Source organism: Myotis brandtii, unplaced genomic scaffold, assembly GCF_000412655.1.
Source record: "Myotis brandtii unplaced genomic scaffold, ASM41265v1 scaffold456, whole genome shotgun sequence".
Lineage (NCBI taxonomy): Eukaryota > Metazoa > Chordata > Mammalia > Chiroptera > Vespertilionidae > Myotis > Myotis brandtii.
In genome coordinates, this window is record NW_005367431.1 from 5024276 (window position 1) to 5043831 (window position 19556).

At 55.1% G+C, this 19556-nt stretch overlaps 1 protein-coding gene across 3 annotated transcripts in view; it reads right to left on the reverse strand.

The window, feature by feature from the left end:
• Positions 1 to 1063: 1063 nt before the first annotated feature.
• The window catches only part of GRHL3 (grainyhead-like transcription factor 3), a 34655-nt gene continuing 16162 nt past the window's right edge, over positions 1064 to 19556 (reverse strand). For all 3 annotated transcript variants that reach the window (XM_014546901.1, XM_005875196.2, XM_014546902.1), the window contains exons 4-16: positions 18531 to 18876; positions 18239 to 18312; positions 17634 to 17787; positions 17304 to 17415; positions 15901 to 15995; positions 13481 to 13639; positions 12688 to 12766; positions 12429 to 12562; positions 10790 to 10824; positions 9570 to 9658; positions 8610 to 8695; positions 5928 to 5992; positions 1064 to 1941 (exon numbers count right to left, since the gene is read on the reverse strand). In XM_014546901.1, the coding sequence (XP_014402387.1) occupies positions 1827 to 1941; positions 5928 to 5992; positions 8610 to 8695; positions 9570 to 9658; positions 10790 to 10824; positions 12429 to 12562; positions 12688 to 12766; positions 13481 to 13639; positions 15901 to 15995; positions 17304 to 17415; positions 17634 to 17787; positions 18239 to 18312; positions 18531 to 18876 (1543 nt within the window). In that variant the 3' untranslated portion in view covers positions 1064 to 1826. The remainder of the gene's footprint in view (positions 1942 to 5927; positions 5993 to 8609; positions 8696 to 9569; positions 9659 to 10789; positions 10825 to 12428; positions 12563 to 12687; positions 12767 to 13480; positions 13640 to 15900; positions 15996 to 17303; positions 17416 to 17633; positions 17788 to 18238; positions 18313 to 18530; positions 18877 to 19556) is intronic.

The following is a 19556-nucleotide window of genomic DNA, read 5'->3' on the forward strand; positions in this document are numbered from 1 at the left end:
TTCCCGCAAGCGCCCATTGCTTTGGGATACGTTGGAGGTGGCGGGAGCTCGGTGCGGGAGCAGTGGAGTCTGGATCTAAGGCGGCCTGGTGCTCCCATCCCCGCAGGCCCTTCTCCTTGAAGAGTTGGATCAGAGTTTGCAGGCTCATGGTCAAGCTCTTCCAGGGCTGGGTGGGCAATACATGGAGCAAAACAGGTGATGCAGGGATGGGGTCAGGGGCCTGGGAGCTGAGGCTGCTGCCTATCTGAAGGGGCATCCAACTCGGGTCCAGCAAACTGTTGCCAGATCTGCAGGTCTCGCAACAGAATCTGGGAAATACTTAAAATGTGCAGTGTCTTGATTTGAGATGTTTACAACCGTGTTTCAATGTAAAGTTTTTTGTTTAGGCCAAAGGAAACCCTCCTGCAAGCCATTGGCTGTCCCTTGGGAGCCAGACGTTCTGGAAGACGCTTTCAAAGTGACACTTAGAGCTGTACTTTCCTTTCACCCCAGACTCTTGACAATGAGGCCAGACCCCAGGCCTTGGTTCTTAGGCCCCTCTGACCCTGGGGGATCTTAGCAGGCTACTGGGCTGGTAGGAGCGGGCTCCTGGGAAAATGACAGCCAAGAGCGCAGGGCAGAGTTGGCACAAGCCAAGTTGGCCCATGGCTCTGCCCATGGACACCAGCTAAGAGGTCCTCCTGACCCTTTCCAGGACTTCTGCATATCCAATCAGTGATCCCCAGGTCATAACATTCAGCTGTGGGACCTCCATGGCTCTGCCCATGGACCCCAGCTACGAGGTCCTCGGCAAGGCCATCCTGACCCTTTCCAGGACTTCTGCATATCCAGTCAGTGATCCCCAGGTCATAACATTCAGCTGTGGGACCACACAGGGCAGAGAGCTGGGTGTCCTCCAGGTGGGACGCCTGCTTTACTAGTGCCCAGCACAGCACTGCCCTTCAAGTTGGGGCAAACGCCCCCAGGACAGGAGCAGCCAGGCCGTGTCTACTCTCACCCTCTCCTCCTGGCAGACTTCCACAGAAGGAACAAGTGTGGCATTTGAAGTAATACATAGGCAGAATTTTATTACTAAATACTATATGAGTATACAAAATGCATAATTGAATAACCGCTAAAAAAATAGTCCAAGAAATGTGAAATACACATTTTTTGAAATGATAAAAATGTATCCATGAAAATATAAAACGTTGCATATATATACAATATATACTTATATATTTATAACATAAATGAAAACTGTAAGTGAGAAATGTGTACAGCAGTGAGCAGGGCGATCGGTCATTTATGGAGCAGCCACGTGGTCGTGGCCGATCAGCTCTATTATTTACATCGGGCCCGGGGGACGGCCATGAGAAAGAGGTGCGTCCACCACAGTGTCTTTTCAAAGTCATTTGCACTGGAAACCGAGAGTGTTCAAGTTAACTGACCACAGGGTGAGAGATCCTTGGTCTGAAGTCGGTGGGACGACCAAGAATGGGAGCGGACAGCGGTCAGGTCGGCTTTGGGAGCGAGGCCCGCCTCCAGCACCGGGATAGGCAGCCCGCAGAGCGGCTGCGGAGGAGGAAACCGTCTGCCGGGCGCTAACCAAGACGGCGCTGTCTGGCTGAGCGGGCACTGGCAGGCGCTCAGAGTGGATTCAAGCATGAGGTGGGGGCTCGGGTCAGGACACCTCCCAGGTCCCTTCTTGGCCCTGACGTCGGGGACTCGGGCCTCTTCCCTCTGGGAAGGCGTTCAAGTAACGGCACTGAGGCATGAGGAGAGGTTGTGTGCGGCATGGGGCCACTGGCAGCTGGCTCCTGGCCCGGAGCTCCCCGCCGGGGTCCTCACAGCTCCTTCAGGGTGATCTGAATCTTGCCATCATGCTCCCCCATGTCCAGCAGGAAGGCGACATGGTTGCTGTAATGCTGAATGATGTTGTTGTCCATGTTGACCAAGATTCTGGAAGAGAAGAGATGTGGCTAGACTGTGGGAGGCCCCTTGCCTTCAGGGCTCTGAGTGACAAGGATGATAGTGATGGTTACTACATATCGGGGACCCCCGTTATTTCCAGCGTCTCACAGACTTTCTCTCTGACCCTCATAACAACCTGCAAGGTGGTGGTTCCCTGTCCCACTTTCAGGGGAGGGCACAATGCCCAAGTGGCCAAGCCACAACTCAAACCAGGCCTGCCAGTTACCATGCCCCCGACTGTGCCTGGGTGCCTCTCTCAGTACATATGAGCAGGACACTTGTGAGCAACTAAAGGTAGACTTGGGGAAGACTCAGTGCTCCTTAGTCACCAGCCAGACTGAGGACGCAGACACAGTGTGTGAGTTCCAGTGCAGGAGGCGTGGCGGGGGGACAGTGTGGAGACAGCGACCTGCCACTCAGATGTGCCGCCTGAGCCAGAGGCGAGGACCACACGAGCCCAGTCTCAGCCCCGTCCCCGGGAAGCTGACATCTCAGGGCTGCACAATAGACTTGAGGAGCTTGGCCTTCTGTCTCCCCACAGGCTTCAGGCAAGGACCTGGGCCAACCCGAGGAGGAGAAAGCCTCCGTGGCGGGGCCTCTGCAGGGGTCAGAGCCAGAGCACATACCAAGGGACACCCTAGGAGCTGCTTCCCTGGGGAAGGACCCAGGAAGAGGTGACCCGACCTGATCCTGTCAGGAACGGAAGTGAGTATTCACCCGTCCATCCATCCATCCACCAGTCCATCCCACCATCATTTGCTGAGGCCTTTCCACATGCAGGGCCTTGCTCCAAACAAAAACAAGTGTCACACAGACCCTAGAGCCTGTCCTCCAGGAGTTTAGAATCTAGCATGGCCCCGGAGAACAACGCCTTGTAACCCTGTTACTCTAGCTCATGATGGGGAACCCGAGGCTCAGAGGAGTAAAGTCATTTGCCTCAGGCCACACAGGCAACAGACTGCCCAGCTGGGATTTGAATCCAGACTTCTGTCTCTCTCCACTGCATCGTTTTTTTTTATATATAAAGAAAAAAAAAATCCCCCCCCCACCCCCATAAATACAAATTAGAAAGTGGCATATATAAGGAAGGCAAAATTCAGGACTGGGGAGAGTTCAGATGAGGGCAAGATTACTTTAGGAGGGGCAGGAGGGTGCGGTGAGAATCCCAGACCACGCTCCTGGCAGGTAGCTGCCTGCTTTCCTGAGGACCCCAGGGGAGGCGGTGGCCTAGTCCCCACCATCCCCAGGGCGGAGGGGCAATGGAGACAGCGGTGGGCAGAAGCCAACTGCCTGTGTTCAGTCGTCTCTGCAGCAACATCAAGCAGCTGCTGCTTTTCGGAAGGCAGCCTGGCGCAGGCTCCCACTTCCTCAGGTCCTGCTGGTAGTTCCTACACTTTACAGGGGGGGTCTTTGGGGGCAGTGGGGATGGGGGGAGGTAGGGCAGAGGGGTGGCACTCTGTCAGTGGCAGGGCTTGGTTTGTTTCATGCAGGGCATTTACAGGGTGTGTCTGGGTGCCAGGCACTAAGTGCCTACGTGCACACACTGAAGATGCCTCCCTCCCGCCCAGGCAGGGCCTCCCAGGGACCCAGGCTCACACGTGTGCACAAGAGAGCCCAGACAGGCCCAAGGACCCTTCCCCTCAGAGGTCAATGACCCCTGGGCCCTAGAGGCAGGGGTGTCAGGAACCCTGTCCCAGAGGTGGGCCTCCTGTCACTTGCTAGCTCTAGCCGTTTTCTGTCCTGGTTCGCATGAAACCCCTGGCCAGCTGCCAGCAAAAACAATGTATTTGTTCATCTTTCAAGCACTCAGTGGTGCTTGTAAGCTGATTGCATCTGCCTTTGTCCAGAGGACTCTCGGGAGGGTTCTATGAAAATAACGAGGCCACTGATTAGAATTTCCTGCTCCTCAGACGAGAAGCGTCCGACTCTTAGGGAGGTGACAAATGAGCCTGGCCTCTCCCAAGGGGCTTTTTTGGGGGCTCTTCTCATTGGGCATCAGAGGCAACCCTAGACCTGAGGTTTCCATGGTTGGGGGGTGTATGGGTGTGGGGTGCCTCTGAAGGGCTGCCCCGGGCTATGGGGCTGGCCTGGCCACAGCCTGTATTTGCTCACTGCTTAGCAGTTAGAGGAAAAAGCAGGAGGCAAGATAAAGTCGGGGGTGTATGCACAGCCTTTAGGCCAGGATTCCTCCTGCCATTTACTAACTCTGTGATCCTGGGACTACTCAGAACCTCAGTCTCCTCCTCTGTGGAATAGAGATGATCACCCAAACTCAGAGGGTCAATGAGAGGATCCCTCGGAATTATCTAGTCCAGCACCTGGCATGTACAATGTGCACCACAAATGGAAGTTGTTACAATTATGGCTTAACTAGCTGGCTGGGCTTAAGGGAAAGACTTGCAACTCAGCCAGTGGGGCTAGGGGTTGGGGCAACCTTATATGTATTACCCCACACCCCAAATCATACTCAAGGGCACCTCCCAGCCGCTCAGCCCAGCTCTGGTGGGATGGGTAAGGGAGGCTGGCCGCAGGTGGGGCTGCAGCCAGGGGGTGTGGGCACTGGCACTGAAAGGGGAAGTGGGGCTGGGCTTGTCCGGGCAAAGCAGAGCCTGCCCTCTGCTGTGAGCCCCAATTTGAAACCGAAACTTGAAAGAAAAAAAACCCCAGACACTCATACAACCAAAACCAACGGATCCTTTCCCAGGGGCTGCGAGCGCACACCTTCCCCCACCCCGCCCTTCTATGGGAAGCTGGGTGGAAACTGAGGAGGGAGGGGGAGGCAGGGCTGGGCCTGTGAGGAAGGAGGCCACCCCTGGGCCTAACTGGATGGGGCCTCAGCCTGAGTCCAAATCCTGCCTCACTTTGCAGTTTTCTACAAAGGACAGGCCACAGCCATATACAGGGGGCAATGCCTGCACATTGCCGGGGCGGCCAGTACGTGAGGCTGGAGTTAGACTGCGCAGGGCGGGAGGACCTGGTCAGAGGTGTGGGCAGTGGGGCCGGGAGTGTTTCCCAGAGCCCTGGTGCTGGGTCCTCTGGGCAGGGAATGGCAATGGCGATTTTCTCTGCTGGGAGGCAGAGGGAGGGGGCTCAGCTGGGCTGGTGAAGTGACCCAGTTAACAGTCCTCTGACCAGGGGACGGAAGCCTGGGAGGGCAGTGACCACGTGGATCCCACACCAAGGATCTCCCGGAAGAGGACAAAGGGAGCTGCCGTCCTGAGCACGAATCCAGGAGCCCAGGGGAGGTGGCAGGCCCTGTCTGACCCCCTGGAGGGTAAAATCTTACTCCCGATGCCTCCTGCAGACCTGAAGGTGGAGGAGGCCTGAGGAGCATCCCTGGTGGGGCTCCCTCAAAACCACACCCAATCACAGTCCCCTTTCCTGGCGCATGGCTGGCCACTCCCTTCTGGGCACTGACTCAGCAGGTAGCACCGCTGCTGGGCCCTTCTGCCTGACGCTTTACTCCGCTGCTGCTGCCCCTGAACACTGCTTATCACTTCCGAGCCTCAGTTCCCCTACCTGTGAAGTGTGAGTAATGGCATCCACCTCGCAGTGTGACTGTGAGGGTTAGATGAAACATGCTTAGCACACGATCTGACACCAAGTAGGGGATCAAGTGAATGGCAGTCGCTATTATCATCATTACAACCAAGTGACTTGCTTATCCAGAGGTCTTGGGACTTGAACTTGAGTTTCCTGACATGTGGCCCTGCGCTTCCCACAACCTCCCTCTCCTTTCCTTCCCAGTAGCCCTCACCGGCTGGTCTCTGCGGGTGGCCTTAGCCTGACTGGGGGCTCTCTACCCAAGTCCACCTCTCCTAGTCCTCTCCATAAAGCCAAGTACAAACACCACCAGCACGGAGTAGCAGGCCTATGCTGGTCAGAATGGACCTGCTGGGAGCTCCATGAGTCAACACTTTAGAAGGAAAGGGGCAGTGTGGAGACGGGGAGGGAGAGCTGTCCTGGGCACTTACCCCCGCTTGCATTTCTTGTAGACTTTGTAAATGTTCTCTTCAGGAAGCCCATACTTCTCAGAGATCTGGAAGAGAACAGTGGGGGGTTCATTGTCTGCTGCCCAAGTGGATGTATCCCATTCTTTTATATCATGACTTTTAATTTCCTAATTATAAAAGTGTTATATGTCCAGCCCTGGCTGGTGTGGCTCAGTTTGTCCCATACACTAAAAGGTCGAGGATTCAAGTCCCAGTCAGGGCACATGCCTAGGTTGATCCCTGGCTGTGGCACAAGCAGGAGGACACCGATTGATGCTTCTCTCTCTCTCTCTCTCTCTCTCTCTCTCAAATCAATCAATAAAAAAACAATACACACATCCTTAGGTGAGAACCTTTTAAAAAGTAATATATATCCAGATTGTGGAAAGATACAAAAAAGAAAATTACAATCACCCATAATCCTGTTTCATAGATAAACACCATATAACATCAGGACATGTATATAGATATTTTTCTATTCCACGTAGGTAGTGTACTTATCCTTGTATATTATAAGCCATCCCACATCACAACAAACTCTTGACAAACAGCATGGTTAGTGTCTGTAAAATATCCCAAAGGGCATCACCACTTCCCTCAACCCCAGCCTAACATCCCAATATAGATCGTCCCAGTGCTGAGGGCTCCCCTCCACCAGCTGTGCACTCATTACAGAGCCCAGCTCGTATGACTGCTGGGAGAATTAAATGAACTGGCCCACATAAAACACAGAGCCAGTTCCTGGTATGTACCAAATACATGGCCAATACTCAGTAACTGGTCATTGCTATTATTTTAGAAGTGGAGCAATAGGGATGCTCTTACCCTATTGTGGGGGGAGGGTAACCCAGACATTTCCCCCTTCGAGCAGGAATTACTAATCCCATTTGATGGGCATGGATGCTGAGCTGGAAGAAGGTAAGGCCTGTGCCAAGGCCTAGCCTAGAACCAGGTTTCCTCCCCATCACAACCCAGACCTGGGAGCTTGTTCTACAGATGAGGAAACCGCAGCTCAGAGGCTGGTGAGCACGTCTGCACTCAGAGCTTTCAGCCATTTCTCCCAAAACTTGTTTCCTCTGGGCAGACACACTGGTCCCACCTCCACCACCCGGAGTTACGGAACTCTTACTTCGCTGAGCCCCCGTTTCCCTGTTTGTAAAATGGGTGTAATAATGGGTTGTTCTGCACATGAATTGAGACGATGATGTAAAGGGCCCAGGCCAGCGCACTGAGGGCTCAGTCAGTGTTGCAGGTTCGTGTTACTGACTGCCTTGAAGCGGCAGGGAACGTCACGCCAAGGGCTTCCGGTGGAGGTTCCTCACGGGGCCTTTTAGGACGAGGATCAGTTTGGCTCCCCGTTATTCTCTGCTGTGACAGAGAGCCCTCCAGGCAAGAAAAATTCCCCGACTATTTATCTTAGTGGTGATGTGACTGGAAGCTACCAGCAGTGCCTCAAGTCAATGCAGGCAAGAACGTAGGGATTTTCTACCCATAAGTTGTACAAAGACAACACAGGCTGCTCCACAGGTAATAAGCTCTCCATCCCTTAAGTACACAAGTCAAGACTGGGCACCCACGGCAGTGACTGGGGAGGGAGCTCAAGCACTAGGTGGGGAGCTGACCCTTTAAGGTTCTATCCAACCCCAAGATTGAGTCTACATTCAAATGACATTTACTGGCCTTTTGTGAGCCCAACTTCCTGGGGCTGGTGCCAAGTGGGGCTGATGATATGTGAGGAGAACAGGAGAGCGGGAGAGCCCGGCGGATCCCAGCTCTGTCACTGCGAGTAACCTTGGCAAGTTATCTGCCCTCCTCCTGGGAGGCTGTTTCCTCATGGGAAATGAGGGGGTAATAATAGTACCCACTTTTCAGGGTTGTTAAAAGAATACGGTGAGCTGGCAAATGCAGTATGCCTGGCACACAGTGGGTCTTCAAAAGGTAGACAATGTTATGCTTTAATTCATTTCCCCCTCCACAGTCCAAGATCTTGGAACCACGTGGCTTTTCTGAGTGGGCCGACCTTTAAGCATCGCTGGCCCTGGTGAGGCTGCTTGCGCAGTTGTTAGCTGAGCCACAAAGCTGCTGTGGGTTTTGTTCGGGGCTGAGTCACCTGCTCTCTGGTGGTTTGGGGGTGGTGGTAGGGGAAGGTCTTGCCCAGACACACCTTCAGCTTCCCTGGCCAGCACTCCATCCTCCCCCCCAGCCCTCTAGCCAACCACAAGCTACAGGAATGAGGCCCCCTGGGAAGGAAAAAAAGTGTCTCTGGGGTCTGGCCTTTTGGGGTTTCATTCCCATTAAAATAGAAACAAGTTTGCAAAGCCAACAAAAGCTCTGGCTTGTCAAACAGCAGCCATCAGATTAAGGAGGATTTATGGTGTGTGCGACTCCCAGGGTGGAGCCAGGGTTCTGGCTGCAAGATAACATCACAGAGGCTTAAACCACCCCCCTCTCCCTCCCCTCCACCCGCCCCCCCACCACACAGCCGGGCCCAGAAGGCCCTCCCAAGGGTGGGACAGGTGGGCCACCACAGCACCAAGGTTCCAGTGCACGCCTTCCCAGAGCCCGCCTGTGGGAAGTCGGACTGTGTGGTGCAGAATGAAGAAGTATGTGCCCAGGAGCACGAGACAGGGTCTGGCTGGGCAGCAGGGTCCGCAGGCCTCTTACCGCATTCCTCAGCCCCTTCAGGTCCGGGGTCTTCAACATGAGGGCGTCAAACACCTCCTCAGTCTCCCTCCGCACATACAACAGAACTGAGAAGCAAAGGGGTGGCTTTTAGTGCTGCGAGGAGGATAAACGAGCCAGGGATACCTTAGGGGAGGGGGGGGGTCTTAAAAAATATCACTTCCTTTCTTAACCTAAGATTGATTTTGGCAGAAAAAGCCAACCCTTGCTGAGGGTCTGGATTCAGCTGGGACCACCCCCGGGCTCTGCGGGTCCCAGGCACTTGCTCAGACCCTGCTGATCTTAGCGTGAATCCCCGCTCTCCCACCTGAGTCAGTTTAACATTACTGAGTCTCATTTCATCCAAATGGGAGTGGGGTAGACCAGCCCTATTTCACAGAGTTGCTGTGGGGATGAATAATTCTAGGAAACACCCAGTGCAGGGCAAGGCCCAAGTCAAGGTTGCGGGAAGCTTTGGCTCCTGGCTGCTGGCTGGTGTCTTCCTGCTGGTCAGTTACGGCCCCCAGAGGTTCAGGCACGTCCTTCTCTCCCAGGAAATCACAGACTCAGAGTGTCCAAGCCAGAAAGCCAGCTACGGCAACCCACCCTGCTCCCAACTCCTCTAGAGAAAGTGAGGGGGGTTTGCCCAACATAGCCAGCCTGTCACCTTGACCAGCGCCCCAGGACACCCATGTCCAACAAGGTCAGGGGAGGCAGGAGCCCTCCAGCTCCATGACTGTCTCTCTAAGCACCTTGGGTGCCCCCCTTGCGCCTCCCCCACCCTCAAGTCTTGGCCCAACCCTGGCTCTGAGGCATAAAGCAGCCCCTCGCACCCTCTCTGCTGGGATGGGTGCTGCCCGGGCTGCCTGGGCCAGGACCAGTGATTGAGATTTGGGGAAGGCCTCACGGGGAGCTGGGGTGAGGGGGGCTCAAACAACAAAGTGGGGGGGAGAGTGAGGCTACCTCTCTGCAGGTCGTCTTCCTTGGCCTGTTTGGAGGGCAGAGGCTCCAGCTCCTCAGCAAAGGGCAAGCAGGTCCGCTTCAGAGGCAGCCTGTGGGGACAGCAGAGAGGGGCTCATCAGGAAGCCAGGAGGACCCGAGTCCAACGGACCCCGCTGATCCTGCAGGGCCTCAGAGGGGAAGGAGACCCCGCGAAGGCAGCAAAGCGGGGGAGCAGGGTTAGGGTAGCATGTTCTGGAGCTGGAGCTGCACTGCCTGGGTTCAAGTCCCAGCCCTGCTGCTCACCAGCTGGGTGACTAGGGGTGAGTCAGCCTCCCAGGGCTCCCGGCTGTGCAATGGGATGGCAGTAAACTAGCACTGTTCCGTGAGGTGGTGAGGCTGGAGGAGAGGATGCACACTGCTGTCTCACAGTGTGGACCCCCGCTGGGGCCTCAATAAACGTGGGCTGTTGTTTAATTACCAACATTATTTTTTGAAAGATCAGGTTGGGTGTGAGTCCGCGGGAGGAGGAAGGGCTGTGGGATCTGGAGAGAGACTAAGGCTCCAGCCTGTCTCTGCTACTTAACAGCTCTGTGACCGTGGGCGCGTCACTTCACTTCCTGAGCCTCCGTTTCCTCCTTCATAAGTAGGAAGGGGGGTTCCCTGCTTGCCTGCCTCACTGGGACTGTTGTGAGGGGACAAATGACATAATTTGGTGTCTAAGCACCTTCTGAAAAGTCCCTCTTGTAAATGCTTCCCCTTCACAAGATGCATTGACACTCCGCCCTCTCCCAGCAGCCTCATCCCCAGGTCAGCTTCTCATCTGACAGATTTCCAGGCTGAGGGGAGGGCAGGGGAGGGACTGTGGCTGACAGACGGAAGGTGGCGGCCCTTCCTAGACCGAAGGGCCAAGGGGAGGAGGGCTCTGAGCCCCTCAGTCCTCCCCCACAGCTTCCCCTCCTCACTCTCCAAACCTGACCCCATCTCGGAGGCCTTTTCTTTCCCGTTTTACAAGCAGATGTCTCGCCAGAGATTCGCCAGCTTTTCACATAAAACGAACCCATAAAAACCCAGGCAGTTTCAGTGAGAAAGGAGCATGAATCTAGGAGCTTGGAGGTTGGGGCAGAGTCCCGTGGCTGCTTCCTCTGGGCCCAGCCCTTAGCTGGGGAGGCAGGTGGGGGCAGGGAGAGCAGTGAAGGGGGGACAGGTAGGGAGGGGAGGCCCTGGGCTGCTGGTCTCCGTACCTGTTGGAGCCGCTCTGTCCTGCCGAGGGCACTGCCTGCAATAAAGAGAAAAGACATTTTCCATCACATGCAAAAGCTGAGCGGAGCCCCAGCTGCTGGAGGCTTTCTGGGGGGACACCCTTTGGCTGGGGGAGAGGGAGATGCAGTCTCGGTGCCTCTCCAGCCCCTTCTGCTCAGATCACAGCCCTTTCGTGAGCTGAGATCTGGAGTCGAAAGGAAGCATCTCACCCACGTGGGATGAGTCAGGGACTCTGACACAGGAGGTGCTAGAGAGTGCTGGCAGGATCAGGGAGGCCCACCTGAGCCCAGCACGCCCAGGCTGTCCTGCAGCAGGTGACTAGTGTGGGAGCGGAGGCAGAGGCGGGAGGAGAGAGCACGCCCTTTGCCCCTGTGGGCCTGGCACTGCTGCCTGGTGCCGTCATCGCCAGTCCCAGGAGGAAACACCGTGGCCCAGAGCGGGCAGACAGCCGGGTAACACCCAGCAGGAGGCAGTCCGGACTCAGACTCCAGACTCCAGTTCTCCACGCTTCCTGCTTCCTGGGTGCCCCTCTCAGGCTACCTGTGCACAGACTGGTCCCTCTGTCTTTCCCCACAGATTAGCTGTAACCTGGCCACAGGGGCCTTAATCTCCAGTGGTCAGTCATCTTCCTACTTGGCTAGTTGGGGAAAAGAGGAGTTCATGCAGCCGCCTGTGCTGGAGGCACAGCGCCGATTCCAGGGCGGTGAAGGGAAGAGGCGGACATAGAAGAGAATTTAAATGAGTGCAAGGACGGCACCAGGACTGGCTGCTCTTCCAGCTCCATGATCTACCTTGTACACCAGAGGCTGTTTCTGCACACATTCCCACCTAGGCAGTGGGAGCTATGACCTCAAAGGAAGGAAACTGTCCCAGTGTTTAGCCGATGGGCTCTGCTGCTGCCTTGCTGTGGGCCTTGTCTGGAAATGGGATTAACCAGTCTCTGCCTCAAAGGACGGCTGAGAGGGGAAATGAGACGGTGCGGCCAAGGGCTGGGCCCAGCACGCCTGGCATATCCAAGGTGCTCCTAACTGCCTCTGTCTTGAGAGGTGGTGAAGCCAGTGGACAAGGCCACCGTTCCTGAAGGCAGGCTGCCTGGCTCGGGCTCGGCCACTCCTGTGTAATTCTGGGAGGACTCTGTGCCTCAGTTTCCACCCCACAAATCAGGGGTGAATGGTATAATCCACTCCACAGGGATGCGGTGGGGGTCAGAGGAGGTGATGGGGGAAGCATGAGCCTGCTCACAGCATGTGCTCACAGCGCGTGCTCACAGCGCCTCTGAGATGAGTAGACCCACTTGCTCTGAGGAGGCTACCATCGAGTCTGGGGCTCAGATATTAGAAACCTCCTCTGTGTGTGCTCCAAGCATAAACACTCTGATGGCTATAAAGTCATTTCCTCATTAACATTCTTCTCTCGAGTAGAAAAGGTCACTGAAGTTATGTGATCGTATATACACATTTTACAAAATTTCCTGGGATTCAATGAAGGTTTTTTCGTTTTGATGTAAAAAATATGAGGACCCATAAACATCTAAATGGACCTGGATTGGCTGAGTGGCAGGTTGCTCCCCACTGGTCTGTGCTAAGGAGCCAAGACCCTCTCTCAGCCCAAGGCCCTTACCCCGCCAGGACGCTGCAGGCCAGAGAAGTGCACGTTGGGAATGAACAGCACTGGCGGGGTTTCCAGGTCAGCCTCGGGCCGCAGGTAGGTGATCTCATTGCCCCTGAAGCCGGACAGCAGACAGCCCTTGATGCCTGGTGGGAAAAGGAGGCATGGTGACCTGAGGTCTCTCCATCCGTGCCCCAGCCTCTGCCCTCTAGTCCCCTGACCCCTTCACCCCAACCCAGCCCAGCGCAGTCCCTGACTCATCTCCACTCACCATTGTTGCTGGAGTCAGGGCACTTGACTTTCCTCCGGAACTGCTTCCGCTCATCATCCCGCATCTTCCTCTCGGCTCCCTGTGAGGGGGAATGGGAAAGGGGTCATTAAGTGTCTTGGGAGGGGCTGGCTGCTTTGCATCTTGAATATGGCCAGCCTTCTGATGCTGCTTTCTTCCCAGTGTGAGACCAGAAAATAGGAAAGTACAGAGAGAGGGAGGGAGAGGGCCGGGGAGGGCGGGGGGAGAGAAAGAGAGAGAGAGAGAGAAATGTGAAAGAGACATTTCTAGAGATCTGGAAAGAGATCTTCGGAAAGAGATGAGATAGGGCCCGGCAGGCAAGGCTCAGTGGTTGAGCGTCGACCTATGAACCAGGAGGTCACCATTCAATTCCCAGTCAGGGCACATGCCTGGATTGCGGGCTCGATCCCGAGTGTGGGGTGTGCAAGAGGCAGCCAATTAGTGATTCTCTCTATGAGTGTGGGGTGTGCAGGAGGCAGCCAATTAGTGATTCTCTCTCATCATTGATGTTTCTATCTCTCTCTCCCTTTCCCTTCCTCTCTGATGCCAATAAAAATAATAAATAAAATAAAATAAGATAGATGTGATAGGAATGCAGAGACAGGGGAAGATATACATAGAGAGGCCAGGACAGACAGTAACAAGCACAGAGACAGAGAAATTCAGAGAGCAAGTCAGAGAGAGACAGACACGCCAGAGTGGCTGGTAAGGATGCAGGGAGGGGCTGCCCTGCTCCCTCCCTGGGCCCAGCAGAGGGTCTGTCCCCTCTTGTCACCTTGTCACAGAAGATCTTGATCTGGCAGACAGCGCGGTGCACCAGGTGCTCGGTGGCGGAGCCACAGTCATAGGTGTCAATCTGCAGGTTCAGGGGGACACCCTTTACCCCCTTCTGCGACGAGAAGTCTGTGCTGAGGCAGTTGACGCCGATGAACACCTGAGGACAGACGGGGAGCTGACTAAACAGCCTGCCCAGGTCCCCAGCTGTCCCACCAATCCCCCTTATTGAGCCCACTGGGTGCCTGCTGAGCCCTGATTTCACACGCTCCGGAAGCAAATATCACCTCTCTTTTACAAAAAGGGAAGCTGATGCTCAGAGAGTGGGACAACTGTCCCAGGGTGACACAGGGAGGGTGTGGGGAGCCGGGGTTTGAGTCCAAGTCTTTACTAGTGGACTATGCACTAGACTGACACGGGCGGCCCAAAGGATCAAGGCCCTGAGAGGGAGATTAATGATCCCTTAGGGCAGCGGTTCTCAACCTGTGGGTCGCGACCCCTTCGGCGGTCGAACGACCTTCACAGGGGTCGCCAAAACCATCCTGCATATCAGATATTTACATAATGATTCATAACAGTAGCAACATGACAGTTATGAAGTAGCAACGAAAATAATTTTATGGTTGGGTCACAACAATGAGGAACTGTATTTAAAGGGCCAGAAGGTTGAGAACCACTGCCTTAGGGGCTTAAAATCAAGAGCCTCATTTTTCTACAACTTGGAGCGAGGAGGTGGAGAAGGGCCAAATTCCCACCTCCAGGCCCCCAGCTTCAGACCACCGTCCTGCTGGGCCTGGGCCACAGAGAGTGAGACACTGCCCCTCTGCACCCCAAACACCAGCTCCAGCCAACACCAGACCAGTCACCCCCATTCCCAGCTGAGGAAATGGAGGCTCTGAGCAGGGAGTCAGGCAGGGTGGCAGAGTGGAATGAGCCTGGACATGGGGCCACCCACATCCGGGGTGGAAGCTGGGCTCTGCCACTCACTACCCTGTGGACAGTGCTTTAAGCACATGGAGCTGTTTCTTAGCTGCTGGGCTGGGGGTCACTAGCGGCCTTGGCATGTAGTGGCTGCTGGATATGCGTAGCTGTTGTTAGGGGGTCAGCTGGAGTCTCACTCAAAGCCTAGGCCCAAATGAGGGCAGCTCACTCCTCCATGGGGTGCCAGGGCCAGACCCCACTCCCTTGGAAATGACCCTGACCTGCACAGCAGGGGTGGGGGTGGTGCCTGAACAGACCCCCTTCCTTCCCAGGCCACGGGGGGCCCTGGGCACATGCCAGACATACCTCCCCCTCAGCCAGCTCAGCCCTAATGTAGCCCCCACCCAGCTCACACCTGAGAAAGACCCACGCCTGGGGGCTTAAGAAGCTGTGAGAAAATCCCAACCGAAACCCACCTCTCCCTTCCCACGAAACTCTGTCCCCACCTCTCTGCACTGGAGGCCCCACTCCCCCTCCTGCCCCTGGCACCTGTTTGAATAATAATAATCCCTGCCTTTAGGCCTCCCTTTGTGTTTTCAGAGCCCCTCACTCCATTTTCTCAGGCCCCCTGGACAGGCGGGGGGACAGGGATTAGCGCCCAGCCTGTCCCAGGCCAGAAATGTCCTTGCCATGAACTGAACCCAACCCTGCTCTTGTGGGCTGAGCCTGGGCCAGGGAGGGGAAGGGACAGAGGCAAGGTCACCCAGCCCCTGGCCCTCAGACTGCTGGCCTTTCCACCATGCCAGCTCTGCCCACAGAAGACCAAGACACGGAGGCCCAGCAGCGCTCCAGGCTGGCCGTAAGCATTAAATAGCTTAATTGCTGGGACAAAAAAAAAAAATCACCAGAGGCTCCAATTCTCAGGCCTCCCTGGTGGGTTTGGCACGGTGCCCGTCTCTCAGACATGCATGATCTCGTGGAATCTTCGCCACAGCCCCACAAGGCAGATTACTGTTTCCTTCCTATGGCTCAGGAAAGGAGGCAACTGGGATTTCAGCCCTCATCCACCGGACTCCAGAGCATTTCTCCCGCAACACTATACTGCCAGTCAGGAAACCTGGTGTCAGCAGCAGCTTGTGACCTTGCACAAGACTCAGCTTTCCTATCTGGTAAATGGGTGGACTGGATTAATAACAACAGCCACCACTTATGTGCCAGGCTGCGCTCTACCTTTCACTTATCTCACATGGTCCTCACATCAGCCGAACGGCTGGTGCTACGATTACATCCCAATTTTAAAGCCACAACACTGGTCTGAGCTCACAGGGCTGGGATGCGGGCCCAGCCTTTCTGGCTTCAGAGCCTGTGCTTCTCCACCGCTCTCTATCCTGCCTCCTCCCCTGATGCCCTCATAGGAGCAGCTGCCACAGTCCAAGCCCTGTCCCCAGGACGGGGACTTCGGGCGGCCTGGCCCTGACCTGGCCATGCTCCAGCACTGACCTTGGCCTCCTCGTTGACATTCCACACGAAGGACAGTGCATTATAGGCCACCTCCTCAATGTGCTGCACGGTGTTGAAGTTCTCTTTGCAGTCAGCTGAAACCACAGGAAACCAGAAGAAGAGTCAGGAGGGAAGGGATCTGGGGACACCACGGGGAGGAGGCATTGAGGGGCTGGGCCCCATTCTTGGCAAGGACTTGCATCCTCTCCCCCAAGAACCATGTTTCAGTGCAGAGAGGAAACTGGTCATTGTGCCTTGGGTTACAGATGGGGAAACTGAGGTCCAGCCTGGGTAGCAGATTTGCCCAAACCCTGGAGGGAATCCCTAACTTTGCCAACAAGGCCAAGGCCTTCATTGTTTGGGGGTAAAGATTATACTTTCGTTGAGATTATGATTCAGGAGATCTCCCAGATAAGGCAGTAATAACACTAGTAGTAATAGTGATAGTAATAGCAGTGGTACCAGTACTACTAATACTGAACTATTGAACTAATAGTGAACAAATGGTAGTATCATTTAGGAACACGTACAATATGGCAAGGCCTTAGTTAGTTAATCCTCACAAACAATGGCACTATGAATATTCAGCTTTCACGTGAGGAAAATGAAGCTCAGAGAAGTTTAGTCACTTGCCCAGGGTCACACAGTAATAAAAGGCAGAGCAAGGAGTAGAGCTCGGCTTTGTCTGGTTCCTGAACCCAGGCTCCTAACCACTCTGCTCTCTGGCCTCTCAGGAAGTCACTGAGTCGTCCCTGTTGTTTCATGTTCCCCAGTATGCTGCGTTCCAGGCAGAAACAGCACTGTGGGCCGGCAGGGCAGCCGGCCTTGTTTCATTTGACAGCTGAAGAAATGAAGCCCGGAAGGAGAAGTAACACAGGCCACACACCAGGAAGAGAGTGATGGAGCCAGAACCTGGAGACCCGAGAATGGCCTGTGTCTCCCACCATCTTGGGGCCTGGGACAGGGCCTGCCTCCAGCCCCCTACCTCTGGCAAAGCCTGCATCCCAGCTCCCAAAGCAGAACTGGCCAGCTGGGCCTGGAGCCTTCCAAACCACCAGCAGCCTACACTGTTATCTCAGTCCTCTAAGGTCCCTGATGGAGACAAGCCGCCCGCATCCCAGGGGCCCATTTATCTGAAACAGCTGGAATCCCCAAGGCCCTGTTTATCCCAAAGCAACACAGAAAAGAGGCCACTGCTTCCAGACAACAGATGCAAATCCCTGCAAACTCCACAGATTTTGACTTGGGGGGGGAGGTAGGCAGGCAGCTGGGGTTGCAACTAAGTCCTTCAGAGGTCAGAGGGGGCTGGGGAAAAGGACACAGCAAGAAAGGTCTGATTAGGTGTGTGTATGTGTGAGAGAGAGTAAGAGACAGACTGGGAGGGGGCTGGGGACGGCTCTCACCCACGTCGATGACCCGCTGCTTGGCTGTGGGTTGTCGGGAATGCCAGTGCTTCCAGAACCGCAGCTGCTCTACCGGGACCTTCTCGTTGTCAAAGACAACCATCACCACACTCTGCAAGCACAGTGGTCACTGTGATCCCAGCCTTGGAAAAGGCCCCCGCCGTGTGGGTCTTCCCTGAGCCTGGCTCCATGGCCCCGTCCTTTGGCCTTAGTTTCCCCCACTCCATGGCAATGGGCAGTTACCCAGCAGCACCCTTTTCCTGAGCCCCTGGCAGGCAGGGCTAACCCGACCATCCCACCCCTTCCCACAATGCCTCAGGGCCAACGCACCTTGACTTTGTTGGAGGACAAGGCAAGGCCTTTGCCGCCTGCGGGGGTCCGCAGGGTGATGGGGTAGAACTGGCCCTTGTTGAGGTAGGCCATGGGCGACTCGCCTGACTTGATGTGGATGGCTTTGGGGGAGCCCAGGGTGTACTCAAAGTCACTGTGAGGAGGAGGGAGACGACAGTGAGCCTGGGCTCCCAGGCAGAAGTGCTCCCCCAGGCAGTGGGAGGAGGCCGGAGCTTTGCTGCGGACTTGCTGCATGATTTGGTGAATCACTACTTCCCCGGGCCTCAGTCTCCACAATTTTTGGGATCCTATGTAATGGCTTTGTTGAGCCCCAGCCCTGCTGAATACTAAATAGTGGAAACCAGAGAGACCTCTGAGGAGTGATAAAGCCACAGGGGACACGAGGAGGACAGAGCCCTGGTTTTCTGACAGGGCGCTGAGACCTGAGCCCGGGAAAGGGATGCAGAAACCGTTCTCTTATGTCTTTTCTTTCCTATAGCTTCACTCCCCAATTTTCATCCACTGCTCACAGGGCAGTGTGGGGCTCTGTCTGCAGTGCACTACCCACTGAGCAGGTGACCAAGGATTCACAGGGACTGAATTACCTCTTGGGGCTAGGGTAGTCCTCTGGACATGGGGGTTCCGGGGACGTTTTCAGGATATCCGGGAAGAGCAGCGACTGCAGAGAAACACAAAGGGAATAAATGAGCATGTTTGGGCTGCGGGGCCTCAGCCTAGGCCGCTGCATGTAGCTGTGCAGGTGTGCAGGGCACAGCCTGGACAACAGGTCCCGGCAAACCCATGTCCAGAGCTCTGACCTCCTCACTGTCTTCTCTCCTTCTGCACCTGCAAGCCTATTTCCGGAGAGAGTGTGAGGGGTACGGGGATGGCCCTCACCTCCTGCGGGTCATCCTTGAAGGTACTGTCTGGCTGCCAGCGCTGTGTGGGTGGCACCCCATGAATGCTGTCAAACAAGGAGTTGAGGGAGCCATTATCATACACATCACTGGTGGGCAGCAGGTAGCTGTCCACAGAACCAGCTTCCAGCTTGCTGGGGCCTGCGGGGAGGGCAGCTGCCTTGCCCGGGGAGGGCATGGCCACCTCCAAGCTCATCAGGTTATTCTTCTTGAGCACATCTGGGTATTCTGGGGTTCCAGACACGTTCTCTGTCAGGAACTTCATGAGGTGCGTGGGACTTTCAAGGGGGGTGAGGTCCATCTCATAGTCCATGCCATGGTAGTACCTGGGGAGAGAGAGGAGGGCTGAGTGTGCCTCTTCTCTCCGAGGCGTGGGGTTGGAGAGTGACCCTCACACTGGCACACCGGCCTTCTTTAATCCACTTAATGTGTAGGCCCTCGCATGAAACAAGACATGGAGTAGGCCAATGTGTTACAGGGAGGAGGGGATCAACACTGGGACCAAGTGCAGGCTCAGGGTTGCTTTATCCATTATAGTGTTTGGTAACTTAAAAGCTGAATGTTCATTTATTTCTCAGCCAGAGTTAAATGTCCCCACCCTAAAACCACTGCTCGTGTCATCTCATGGGTGTGTGCGGGAGTGCGCATCTATGAGTGCAGTTCATTTATGTTGAGAAAAGGGTCTGGGAGGATAGACCACAAACTTGAAGGGAGGCAGAGGAGTGGGATTACAGGAATCTTTTACTTTGTACTTTTTACATTTCTATAGAGGTTAAATGTTTTACAGCAAGTAGGTATTACTTTTATAATCAGAAAAGCTAACAACATTTTTTTTTAAGTTCATTTTGAGAAAAGTCCCCATGCACCAAAACCCGCTGTTCCTAGCAGGGGAGGGACCCTGTGCCAGCCACCGGCGCCTCAGCAGCTGGGATTTTCTGGAAGGCAGAGAAGAACCCAAGTTTCCCAGTAGAGGACCTGTATGCCGGCAGGAAAGGACACCTGGAGA